General features: G+C 41.1%; 1 protein-coding gene across 49 annotated transcripts in view; it reads left to right on the top strand.

Moving 5' to 3' along the window:
- The window catches only part of NEB (nebulin), a 159,629-nt gene that overhangs the window by 13,881 nt on the left and 132,503 nt on the right, over positions 1–13,245 (top strand). For 44 of the 49 annotated variants that reach the window (XM_081004274.1, XM_081004287.1, XM_081004248.1 and 41 more), the window contains 17 exons: positions 222–326; positions 517–621; positions 731–835; positions 1,250–1,354; positions 3,796–3,900; positions 4,054–4,161; positions 4,972–5,088; positions 6,817–6,918; positions 7,006–7,113; positions 7,201–7,305; positions 8,567–8,665; positions 9,120–9,224; positions 9,957–10,064; positions 10,158–10,271; positions 11,883–11,984; positions 12,099–12,206; positions 12,284–12,388. In XM_081004274.1, the coding sequence (XP_080860400.1) occupies positions 222–326; positions 517–621; positions 731–835; positions 1,250–1,354; positions 3,796–3,900; positions 4,054–4,161; positions 4,972–5,088; positions 6,817–6,918; positions 7,006–7,113; positions 7,201–7,305; positions 8,567–8,665; positions 9,120–9,224; positions 9,957–10,064; positions 10,158–10,271; positions 11,883–11,984; positions 12,099–12,206; positions 12,284–12,388 (1,806 nt within the window). The remainder of the gene's footprint in view (positions 1–221; positions 327–516; positions 622–730; positions 836–1,249; positions 1,355–3,795; positions 3,901–4,053; positions 4,162–4,971; positions 5,089–6,816; positions 6,919–7,005; positions 7,114–7,200; positions 7,306–8,566; positions 8,666–9,119; positions 9,225–9,956; positions 10,065–10,157; positions 10,272–11,882; positions 11,985–12,098; positions 12,207–12,283; positions 12,389–13,245) is intronic. The other 5 variants (XM_081004288.1, XM_081004289.1, XM_081004277.1 and 2 more) reach the window with 3 other exon arrangements.

Raw genomic sequence — 13,245 nt, 5'->3', positions numbered from 1 at the left:
CTTCTTAGGTATTTCATTTTTCATATTCTTTTGTTCTTTGGACTTCCGTCAGTCTCACAACACTTTAATTCCTAATTAAAACCAACTTACCTGTATTTCAGTACATCCCTCATCTTGGTATCAGGGAGCTTTTTACCTTTGCAATGTTATTCTAGACACATGTATCTGTTGTATATGCTGTTAATTATGGGTTCCCTATTCTGTATATGTGGTTTCTGTAGGTTAAATATCGCATGGCTGGTGAAGCGGCAAAGACTAACTGTCACGTGGATGGACAAGCAAGAGACATAGAACACGCAAAGAAGGTCTCCCAGCAAGTTAGCAAGGTAAGTCTGAAAAACAGGAATGGGGCAGATATGGTAAATCTCTCTGGGGAGTAAATTCCACATTTGTGAAGCTGCCACTGAATTTATTCTTCTTCTTTAGGGGGATATTTGGCTGTAAAATGTCCAGAGCATAGGCTTTAGGTGAACAAACAGAGGTGCTTCCCTTAACCTTGCCGGTTTGTCTCTCTAGGTGTTATACAAACAGAACTGGGAAGAGAATAAGGAAAAGTACCTGCTCCCCCCTGATGCTCCCGAGTTTGTGCAGGCTGTAAAAGCTTCCGAAATGTACAGCAAGGTAGGCCAGGCCCTGAAAGGCCCTGTATTATTTCCCCATTCATTTGGTGCCTCCTTCATTCAGCTTACGTTTCCCAAATGGAACGTGTTGTTGCTTCCCTTCCTCTAAGAAACGATACACCGAAGACTGGGAATCGGACAAAGCATTATTCTACCCTTATGACGACAGCCCCGAACTAAGGAGAGTAGCACAGGCGCAAAAGTCCCTCAGTGATGTAAGTACCGAGATCCTGCTAGTGCGATGTGGACCTGTGTTGTTGGATAAGGGAGTCTGTGTTTAACACGCTTCAGGCGGCAAGCACTTGATAGGATCATTAAGATACTTTAGTCAGCATGAGGGTGTGGGTGGGTGTTCTCTTCCTAAGCTGAAAAGTAAGGATAACTTGTCCTTCAAGTAGCATGCAGCTGCAATCCTAAGCACTTTTGCTCCCTGACATTACTGAGACTTACTTCAGAGTAAACCTGCTTGGGATTGCCAAACGCTATAGAGCAGTGGTGCTAATTTGATTGCCTTTATTTTACTAGTGAGTGCAAGCTAGCTCCTCTGTGAATAGCCGTGTTAAGAGAAAGCAAGAGTGAATGTCTTCCTTGTTGTAACAAGCAAGTCTTGTCTGTCCCTGTTATTTCAGATTGTCTACAAAAAGGGGCACGATGAACGCAAAGCTAAATACACTTCTCTGCCAGACCCACCTGATGTGGAGCTTGCCAGGAAAGTGACCCGACAGCTCAGTGATGTGAGTATACTGTAGTGTTAATTCTTAGCATAGAGGGCAGGGAAAATACCAAGTGCTGTAAAAGGCAAAGCTATGCTTACCATGTGGCCTTCTGCAGTCATTCTGGCCTCATCTCGATTTCCTGTTGAATCTTACCTTTCCCTCTCTTCCACCCTCTTTTTCCGTAAGTGGAGACTGCTATTGTACTCAGGTCCTGCTTGCCAGCTTCCCATGGACTGTCCATACACCATATATTTAAAGTACATGACTATCACCAAAGAATCTTGGGAACTGCAGTTTACCCCACACAGAGATACAATTCCCAGCACCCTAAACAAACAGTTCCCAGGGTGCTTTGAAGGAAGTGACGGTGTGTACCCAGCCTTGATTCACTACTGCGATAACTTGATCTGATCTAGCAGGGTTTTTCTCATTTACATTAAGCATTAAAAAATAACTACCCATCTGATTCGTGTTTGATAGTACCACTGGTCCTGCTAGCTAGGGATGATGGGAATTGTAGTCCAAAAACAGCTGGAGACCCAAGTTTGGGAAACCCTGGTCTAATCCCATTTTGAATCTTTCTAAGTTGGTGGCCATCAGTACATCTGGTAGCAGAGAATTCCATAGTTTAACTATACGTTGTGTGAAGAAGCGTTTCTTCTTGAATATTTTACCATTCAACTTCATTATAAGAGCCTTGCTGGATCAGACCAAAGGCAAATTAGGCGATCTATTGTGTGAGGTAATTCAGTTATGGAAACCTCCACTGAAGAGACCTAAAATGCTAAAAAAATAAAAATAAATGTGCCTCCCTATTCCATTTCCATACAAAATAATGTTTCACAGACTTGGGAAATGTGACGGCAAACAGAATGCCCATATCTGATTTCATGCGTTGAATTAATTGCACAACTGATGAATTCCACAACCATGAAGCATGACTAATAAAGTTGATATTTAGGTATAATTAATCTAGTACCACGATGGAAAGAAGAGGGATGAAATTAATGTGGTCGTGTAATTTGTTGTAAATAGCCAGTAAATGAAACTCAGAACCAAAGCATATTGTGATAACAAAAATAATGTCTGACCCCCTCATTTATGTTAGTCATGAATTGCTGCATTTTTCATTGTTCTCTTCCTTTACTGGAATGTCTCTTAATATATCTCACTACTGGTCTCTCTAATTTCCCCCAAAATTTACCTTTTAGGGGTAGGATAGGCAACCAAAGGAACGGAGCACAGACCAGAAGTTGAGGGCAGGAAGATTAATAAGAGTAGTTTGGAAGCCAAGGCTTTTTGGTGGTGGGAGAATGAAAGATTATTGAGTTAGTGGGAAAGTGCTGTAGTTCAATGGTAGAACATCTTCCTTGCCTGCTGAGTTCAATCTCCAGCATCTCCAGGTATGACTGGGAGAGATCCCTGCCTGAAAACCCGGAAAACCACTGCCAGCCAGTGTAGACAAAACTGAACTAGATAGACTAGTGGTCTGACTCCATATAAGCCAGCTTCCTATGTTCCTATGAGATCCTGGGGTTTTTGGTGACCCCCTTTCTTTCCTGTCTGTCAGCACCACCACTTATACAATTAGTGAGAAACTTTCATACGTCTATGTAGCCTTTTGTTCCATAAGGGGTACATTTTATATTTATTGTGATTTGTTATCTTAGGGCCAATAACAGGTGTATAGATTCTACGTTACTGTGAAGATTTGATTGAATTCTATACAAATTCTGGCTGCTACTGTAGCATACATGAAATGCAGCCAGGATTTTAATTGCAAAAGGTTGGAAAGGAGAAACTATCCCATCCAAATTAGACTGGCAAAACAAATTGAGGGAATATGCAGAACTATCCAGATTATCAGCAAGGTTCCGAGATGTTACCGATGAAAAATTCAATAGGGAGTGGGATGTATACAGAGTTTATTTAAAAGGACATTGCAAAAATATAAATCTGTTGGCAGATCTGGATTGACTTTCTGCATGTAATAGGAGAATCTTATAAAATTAATGTAATTGAAACAACCTAGAGGAGACAAAATTTAGCGTGCAGATAAAGAATATAATCTGGGAACCACAATGGGGGGACCGGAGATCATGTTGAATCCAACTACAAATTGTTATATGCAAGAAGCACCAACTATGGAATGAATGTTTATTTTTGTTTTCCCTTTCTGTTGATTACTTATGTTACACGGTTTTTAAAACCAATGAAGCAGGGAGGGAGGGAGGGAGGGAGGGAGGGAGAGAGAATTCTATACAAATTCAAGTTGAAGTCCCCTCACCTCCCAATAATGCTCAGGAGTAAAAAGAAAAATGGGAAACATTTAAGGGGATGTTGAAAAGTATAGTGGTTTCATAGCAGCTGTGATGAAACAAACATATTATAGGCGTTGATGTGATTCCTTTACTTTAGTTGGCTGCGCACAGTTCAATATTTGTTTTTGTTTTCTACAGCGCAACTATCATGAAGACTATGACAAGAAGATCAGGGGCAAATGGAGCCAAACTCCATGCTATGATGTTGCAGTTGCCAGAATGAACGCTGATATCTTGAGCCCGGTAAAAAACATGTATTGCAATTTAGCAAATAGTACGAATTTTGTGCTTTGATCATTGCGTTTCTGTGCTGCTTTCTAGATTCTCATTTCCTATCCCAGTTAAATTCCAACTTAGACCTGAACTGAGTATAACTGTATTTTCTGCTCCTTACAGAGAAAATACCAAGAAAACTGGGAGAATCAGAAAGACCAAATCTACTTTATGCAGACTGAAACACCAGAGTATGCAGTTAATAAGAAAGCTGGAATTGCTGCCAGTAAGGTATGCTTAATATTCTCAGTACTTATTTAGATTGTGCCCTATCTGAAATACTTTAGCAATTTCCCAATCCGTATTTGAATAGGCATCCACTGTTATTCCCGTTTCGCAAGTGAAATGAATATTGCATCCATTTTCAACATGTTGAAGGCCTTTTGCTGCCCTAGGTGGAATGGGTTGAACCTGGGATCAAGGCATTTCTATGTGAATTGAGAACATGTCATGGGGAGTATTCTTGATTGGCTCTCTGTTTGCATGCAGAAAAGTCAGCTTCTGTGGGCTCCCCTTGTGTTGTGCTGCCCAGGTAGCTGCTTAATCTGCCTCTGTGGTCAAAGTCACCTTGCTGCTGGGCTCCGCAACACTGAGTAGTTGGCAATTCTCTTGGCTCTTAGTATTACTGAAGACACTGGGCACTGACAATACAATTTTTTGCCCATTGTTATCTTTCTCAGATTCTATAACATAATTTCAGCACAATGGATAATACAGCCTGAAAAGTTTTTTTTTTAAACACACACACAGAGCATCACTTGCAGGTATAACACATTTTACTTACATCACATGAGATGAGCACAAACAGCTGCTTGAATCACATAAGAAGTGCCAACTGTTGGCTGTAAATGGCACTAAATTTCTTAAGAGTCTTGGTGTTGCACTTTTCCCTCGCTGAAGAAGCTAAGTAAATTACTCAAACATATTTTATAAAAAGAATTGAAAGATAAGCAACACTATAAATAGTGCCAACCAGGAATTTAAGAGACTCAAAGTACACAAGTTTGGAAAAGTGAGTGTTTTTCTTCTTAATTTTGCTAGATAAAATACAAAGAAGATTACGAAAAATCCAAGGCTTCTACAGATTATAATGTGCTTCCAGCTACAGAGAACCCGCTGCTTAAACATCTGAAAGCTGCTGGAAATCTTGTGAATGATGTAAGTGTGGTTCGTTTCTCCAGGGATAATTTTGGCCAAGACCAATCAATAGTTTGTTGTAGCCATTCATTATTCAGAATTAGGACTCTTTTTATGGATTTGCTTTGCAAGCCTATGGATTTACTTTGCAAGTTAGCTAGATCAACTGACTAACAATCTTTTATTGATTAAAAATGTGCCTCTGATTAAAAACTTATCAAAAATTGTTAGCCACAATAGCTGAATGGGCCCTTCAGATTCAGATACTTTGGAATGCTAGTAGTTAGAGGACAAGGAGTGGAGAGAGATCTGTTGCCTTTATGGACAGATAGGAACAGAGGTGAAAGCTGTTCCCTAGTTCTGCTGGATCTCTCAGCGGCCTTTGATACCATCAACCATGACATCCTTCTGAACCATCTAGAGGAGCTGGGGGCACTATTATGCAGTGGTTCCATTCCTTCCTTCCTAGGCTGTGTTCAGAAAGTGGCGGTGGGGGATGAGTGTTCAGACCCCTGGGCTCTCACTTGTGGGGTGCCTCAGGGCTCCATCCTCTCCCCCATCCTTTTTAACATCTACATGAATTTGCTGGGAGAGATCATCAGGGGGTTTGGGCTAGGTGTCCGCCAGTATGCAAATGATACCCAGCTCTACCTCTCCTTCAAATCTGAACCAATGAGGGCAGTGAAGGTCCTGTGTGAGTGTCTGGAGGCAGTTGGCAGATGGATGGCGGCTAGCAGATTGAGGATGAATACTGACAAGACAGAAGTATTGTTCTTGGGGGCAGGGCAAGTGGAGAGGACTCCCTGGTCCTGAACAGGGTAACCGTGCCCCAAAAAGGACTCTCAGCTGTCCATGAAGGCCATCTGGCATGCAGGGTGAGATCCTACCTGCCCTCATACTGTCTCACCAGAGTGGTGCGTGCCCTGGTTATATCCCACTTGGACTACTGCAATGCACTCCACGTGGGGCTACCTTTGAAGGTGACTCAGAAACTACAGCTAATCCAGAAAGCTAGACTGTTAACTGGGAGTGGCCCCCGAGACCATATACGCTGAGTATGTTTCTAAGCACAATTCAAAGTGCTGGTGCTGACCTTTAAAGCCCTAAACGGCTTCAGCCCAGTATACCTGGAGCATCTCCGCCCCCATCATTCAGCCCAAACACTGAGGTCCAGCTCCAAAAGCCTTCTGGTGGTTCCCTCACTGCAAGAAGGCAAGTAACAGGGAACCAGGCAGAAGGCCTTCTCAGTACACTGAGCCCAGACACTGAGCCCTTCCTGTGGAACACCCTCCCATCAGATGTCAAGGAAATAAACAACTACCTGACTTTTAGAAGACGTCTGAAGGCAGCCCTGTTTAGTGAAGTTTTTAATGTCTGATGTTTTATTGTATATTTAGTATTTTGCTGGAAGCCACCCAGATAGGTGGGGTATACTACTACTACTACTACTACTACTACTAATAATAATAATAATTAAATAAAATAAACAAATAAATAAATAAATAAATTATAGTGCATCTCTGCTAACCACTGTTGCAAACAGGGTTCTTTGGTCTGATCCAGCAAGGTTCTGCCTAAATTCTTACCATCCTGGGTCAGAAAAAAATGTGCATTTGAATCCAAATGTCCCTTCTCAGCAAATTTAAGGCAGCCCAAACTTGCTAATTTAATGGCACCGTGATGAGTGGAGGGAATCATGCTATATTGATGGGGGTCTTTTACAATATGGCTTTTCCTTCCACCTGGCAGAGGTTATATAAGGAAGCATATGAAAAAGCGAAAGGAACCAGCATTAATTACTGCGACACTCCCAAATATCAGATTGACAACGTTCTGAAAAACTTCAGCGATGTAAGTATGGCAGCAATTAAATAGTGGTCCCAATGAGACTTCCATAAACTGGTAAGTTTGTTGTAAATTTCGGCACTTGTCCTCCAGGTTAAATATAAAGAGGGATATCAGCAGAATATCTTGGGCCGCTACATAGGCACCTTTGAGGACCCGTACCAATCACACTGCATGAAAGTTGCAGCCATGAAGAGTGATGTAAGTATGGATTCCATTTCCTGACGCTGTCTTCCCCTGTTCAGATGAAGTTTCTGGTGGTTATTGATCCCTTGTGACCTTTCCTAGAAAAACTACAAAGCCGACTATGAAGAGGACAAGGGAAAGTGTTACTTCCCTCAGACCATAACTCAAGAATATGAAGCCATGAAGAAGTTAGACCAGTGCAAAGATGTGAGTATTTGCTTCCTATGGGATCTTACCTTCATCCTATCTTAGCTTATGCTACGTGATCAGGAATTTCAAGGAGTTCATGGAAGTGTTTCCTTTTAAAATTTCTTACAGATTTTCCGGAAGCATGAAACATTTCAAATGTGTAAATCACAATTTAAAACACAGATGAATTAACAAATATACATCTATGCTAACATATATACACAAGCCAAAGATCAGGCTTAGGCTAAGTACTAATTAATTGCATCAATCATGGACTTTAATAATTCACAGAACTGAAGATAAGTGCTCTTCCCTCTTTTGAAATAGTCATCCTGCTAATAAAAGGTCTGTTTTGAGTCAGGTGCAAATTATACATTACTCATGAAGGCATGTAATGGAGCTGTAATACTTCTCGTTGACTAAAAAGCAGTCATAGAAGGCAGGTTATTATTGGGGGGGGGGGGGAGAATATGAGGAAGAGAATGATTTTGAGCTGGAAAATGTCCAATGGAGAAAAGCTTCAGCTACTTCTCTGCTGAGAATTTCAGCCTCTTGGGGCTTTACTTCATTAAAATAAAAATGGTGTGGCTTTCTGCAGTCATTTGCATGTGAATTGTAGCTAACCCTCAGGTCTCGTAATTTTGAAAGGTGACATCTTCATAGCTTTTTACAGGTTTCTTGTGACATCTACTGGCCAGAATATGCTTAGCTTTCTCACACATAACTTCTCAAGTAAAATTATTCACACTAACATTGCGCACTCTCTTTAGCCACAGCAGGGCTAATAATGATCTATGCCTCTGATTTATATATACAGCCAGTCCAGCCATATGTATGAATGGTGCTTGGCAAGTATATATGGTTTTGTGCCAGGGTTGCACCATCATCTGTGATTCTGTTGTCTGTGAAATCCCATAAGATGATGTTGAACAGTAAATATACTAAAATCTGTTTCATATTTCATGAGCTGGACATCTGAAGCCCATTGGAACTTTATAACTTTGGTAGTCTTGAGTGCTTTCAGATCTGGAAAAGACAGTCTTGCAATCTTGGTTGGCCAGTAGTATTTTTGATGAATAAATGAATACTGTTGTATCTGAATTGAATTAGAAGTCTATTTATTTATTTATTTATTTACATTTTTATTTATTTCATAAAATGTATGTACTGCTTGATTTGTAAAAGCAACAACAACCTCAAAGCGATTTACTGCTGTATAATTCTGTTATTACCGGTACCTGCTGGAAATTAAATGTCTTTGTCTTTTTCTTCCCTCTAGCATACCTACAAAAAGCATCCTGATAAGCTCAAATTTACACAAGTGACAGATTCTCCTGTTCAGACACAAGCGCAGATCAATTCCAAGCAGCTGAGTGATGTAAGTTACCTGGCAACTCAAACAAACTCCAACTCAAGCAACAAACTCTTAGGTTTCACTAAGAGTTGTGTCTGGCAAACAAGCTTCCGCTGGTGATGTTGTGGCTTCACCTCGCGACAACACTGGAAGTGACCCAGAACAAACAGATCAACAATTCAGAAATGGGCATAATACTTGTTCTGTAAGATGACTTGATAGATTTATGCAGAAGCAGGAATACGCACTGGCCTACTCTGTTAACAGAGATGTGCGGATTCCGGATTCCTTGAAAGGTTTATGCCCTTGACCTGAGTCCTTGTCCCTTATCTTGCGTGCATGATAGAAATGGTTGAACAATTGTCACACAAATGGTGTGTATTAGAGAGGGCAAATGTTCTTACCTCTTACTCAGTTTCATTGTGCTAGCATTTTAGCTGAAGCCCGCAGTGTCATTATTTGTTCATCTGCATTTCAGCTGAACTACAAAGCCAAACACGAGAGTGAGAAATTCAAATGTTCCATCCCTCCGGACGCTCCCTTGTTCCTCCAGTCCAGAGTCAATGCATATAACATCAGTGATGTAAGTACATTAGAACATGACATGTTCTTTCTAGGACTGAGCTTTGTTATTCAATGCTGGTGATTTGTGAGCCCTGGGAATAGTAGACTTTTATGTTCATTTGTTGCTTATGAATGTTATCAGCTCCTTTTGTAGGGGAAGGCTTGTATAATGAAGCAAACTACTCTCTAGCGATTTTAATTTTTTTAAAAAAATGTCTTATACAATTAGAGCATTATATATCCTCTGCAAAATTTTCTGCTTCTTTTTTTGGCGATCACTCGTAGCTGAGTAAGATTGCCTCCCATGAATATGGCCTTTACAGTGTGTCCATAAGTGGTTGTGGAGGCCAATTCTGGATCTTCACGTTCCTTCCACAGTGGGGACATAGGTTTCCGGGTGGGAGTTGATCATGGTGAGGGTTTGCCAAGCATGCCTTCCTCTTAGCACATTTCTCCCTTTTGTCCTGAGTTCATGCTTCTTCAAAGTCCATGACTCCTTTTGTGAAGGCTGTTCTCCAATTGGAGCACTCGCAGGCCAACAATTCCCAGTTGTTGGTGTTTATACTACATTATTTTATTTTACTCTGTGAGCCGCCCTGAGATCTTATGATGAAGGCCTGTATATAAATCTAATTAATAATAATAACAATGATAAGAACAGCATAATAAATGGATCAATTTTTGCATTAAATCATCTTAATATTATGCCCCACCTTCCTCATGTTATTTGTTTCTTCTGCTTCTGTGTCAGACTTGCTATAAGTACGACTGGGAGACATCGAAAGATAAGAAATTCGAGATCAAGTTTGATGCCATTCCAATTCTTGCCGCCAAAGCCAATCGAAAAATTGCCAGCGATGTAAGTGTTGCAGAGAAATGCAGTTTTCAGGCTGATTTGGATCAGCTTGCAGTGCAGAATGTTGAAGACCATCAATGTTTTATCCCCATGTAGGTGGAATATAAGAAAGCTTATGAACAGAGCAGAGGGAAGATGGTTGGAGCTCTGAGCATCGAGGACGATCCCAAGTTGCTACATTCTCAAAAAGTAGCCAAACTGCAAAGCGATGTAAGTACCCATTCCGTACACACTACACCGGTTAGCACCGATAAGAGGATACCTGCAGGGTACCAAATTCATCTAAGTACTTCTGACTCCCTGCAATAAAACTATTCTGAAATATTTGCAAAAAGCATAATGTACAAATCACGTCCAATACTGATGTAAATGTTATTAATAATAATAATAGTAACAATAATAATGCTGCTGCTGTATATTAGAAGAGTCCTACAGGTCTTTCAAAAGCTGTTTCTGTCAAACATTGATGAACCGTTGTCAGTTCTGTAGCCAAATTTATGAATCAGCAAGTATAAAACATTCCATCTAGCGGGACGCCCCCAGGCCCACCCCCTTTGCCAGTCCTGTTCTGCATGCTTCTTCATTGCTTTTGCCTAGCTGCTATGTGCCTGTGAATTGTGATAATGGTCTGGATGGATAATGGAGAGGTAAGTGTGTGTGTGTGTGTGTGTGTGTGTGTGTGTGTGTGCATGCATGTGCCCAGGGGGTGAGGAATGGATGTTTATAGAAACCACCTCTGACTTTCACATGGCTGGAATGTAGCCTCCGGTATTAAGTTAAGAAAGTCTGTCCAGGATCCAAATAGCCAAGCACATGAGCCCAAGCATGCTTCTCTCATGAACTTCCCCATTTTTCCTTTTCTAGACTAGATCCTAGTCATGCTGCAACCCAGGCTACCTCAGCTCTTGGAGTGACTTTTTGTGGTTTTTGAGGAGCAGAAGGGTGGAGCCCTGAAAAGCCTTGCTGGTATATGTGCAGAAGCTCCAGTATATAGCCAAAAGGGCCACCCCATAGCTATCTGGATCTTCTCAACTCCATCCTAGGACCAAATAGATAGTGCATCGCCTGTTACACCATCATTTATATATACAATCGTACCTTGGCTCTCGAACGGAATCCGTTCCAGAAGTCTGTTCGACTTCTGAAAATGTTCAAAAACCAAGGCACAGCTTCCGATTGGCTGCAGGAGCTTCCTGCACTCAACCGGAAGCTGCGTCGGACATACGGTTCCAAAGAATGTTCACAAACCAGAGCACTCACTTCGGGAGCCAAAACGTTCGAGTTGCAAGGTGTTGCAGAACCAAGGTACGACTGTATATAAAGGGAGAGTATGCCAAGGTAGCTCTAGACGTATGTTTATTTTTATGTATTTTTTTTTATTTAACAATTGATGTACCACTTTGTTGTTAAACAACACCACCACCCTCAAAGCAGTTTAATAAAATAAAATGTTTAAAAATGGTTAATTTTTGAAAAGGTGATTAAAATCAACAGTGGCTAAAGAGAAAAGATTAAAACATGCCAACATGTCTATGAATGGGCTTGCCAAAACAAAAAATGTTTTTGACAGGAACCGAAAAGAGTACAGCGAAGAAGGTGTCTGCCTGATGTCAGTCAGCAGGGAGTTCCAAAGTGTTGCTTTCTTACACCCTTACACGCACAGATTTCTTACACCCTCTTTTCTGCACACCTTTGCTCTCCTTTCACAATGCTCTTCATTCAGGTTCAGTCAATGTGTAAAAAAACCAAAAACAAACTGTAATGACCTGCACAGTCAACTTTTATTGCTACATGACGACTTTTATATTTCACTCCTGACAGAGACTATATAAGGAAGCATATGAAAAAGCTAAGGGAACAAGTATCAACTACTGCGATACCCCGAAGTATCAACTTGACAATGTGCTGAAAGGCTTCAGCGATGTAAGTGTGGTTGCAATTGCTCTTAGGTTTATGGCCTAAAGAAGACTTTGCTAAACCCCATTATGCCTATTGTAACAATTATGCCTATTTTAACATGTGCCACTTCTCCTCTAGGTTAAATATAAAGAGGGATATCAGCAGAATATCTTGGGCCGCTACATAGGCACCTTTGAGGACCCGTACCAATCACACTGCATGAAAGTTGCAGCCATGAAGAGTGATGTAAGTATGGATTCCACTTCCTTAACCTGTTCAGATAGAGTTCATGGTGGTTATTGACCCCTTGTGGCTTTTCCTAGAAAAACTACAAAGCCGACTATGAAGAGGACAAGGGAAAGGGCTACTTCCCTCAGACCATAACTCAAGAATATGAAGCCATGAAGAAGTTAGACCAGTGCAAAGACGTAAGTCGTGGATTCTGCAAGATCTTACTTATATCCTGAGTGACTTCACATTATACAGTCAAGATTTCCACAAAATTAATGGAAGGAGCAAGAAAAGAACTACGTACTAGAATTCTATTTACTTGAAGTTTTGAGGGTGGGAGCTCATATGGACACGCACACACACAACGGGGGCACATTTGACCCCAACTCCACACTCTCTAACATGCAGTCGCACACCAGACAAGGAAATCTGGCTCTCCACCCACCAAGCAGCATTTGTGGCCTGCAGAGAAGTACCTGCCATTGCTGGCTTAAGTGAGAGATGAGGACTCAAGGAGTAAAAAGAGAGACAAAAATTAGCAGGTGTATGCACACCAGTGTTGGTACTGACTTGACAAATTGTGCACCTCAGCTTTCTGCTAATGAATAACTATGAACCAGCAATAAAAACTTTTCAGTCCCCACTCCTGACATGCATTTTATCAGCTATTATGTCAGTGTTTGCTTTCAAATTGTTCTCACAAATTAGAGACATGATGCTTTTCTTTTAATGAAAAGCAACCTTCTAGGAGGCTGGACCTTTGAGGTAAAAGTAGCATGAGTAGAGAATATTTTTGGGGGGAAATAGGCCTGCCATAATCTACTTCTCTCCCCCTCCCCTGCTCTTCTGTTCAGAACTGTAGCTTCCTGGGGCTGCTTTTCATTCTTCTTTCACTCCTATATGGGTCAAGTATCGGTTTCCCCTCAAGCTATTCCTTTTACAGGTTTCTTGTGACATCTTGTGGCCAAAATGTGCTTTGCCACATGTATGCTTTCCCAAGGAAAACCATACATACCAACGCTATTCACCCTTTGTAGCCATAGCTGTGCAAGTG

The sequence above is a fragment of the Podarcis pityusensis genome (assembly GCF_964106645.2).
Source record: "Podarcis pityusensis genome assembly, chromosome: 1".
NCBI classification, from domain to species: Eukaryota; Metazoa; Chordata; class Lepidosauria; order Squamata; family Lacertidae; genus Podarcis; species Podarcis pityusensis.
The sequence above is the reverse complement of the archived record's forward strand: the minus strand, read 5'-3'. Positions and strand labels throughout refer to the sequence as shown.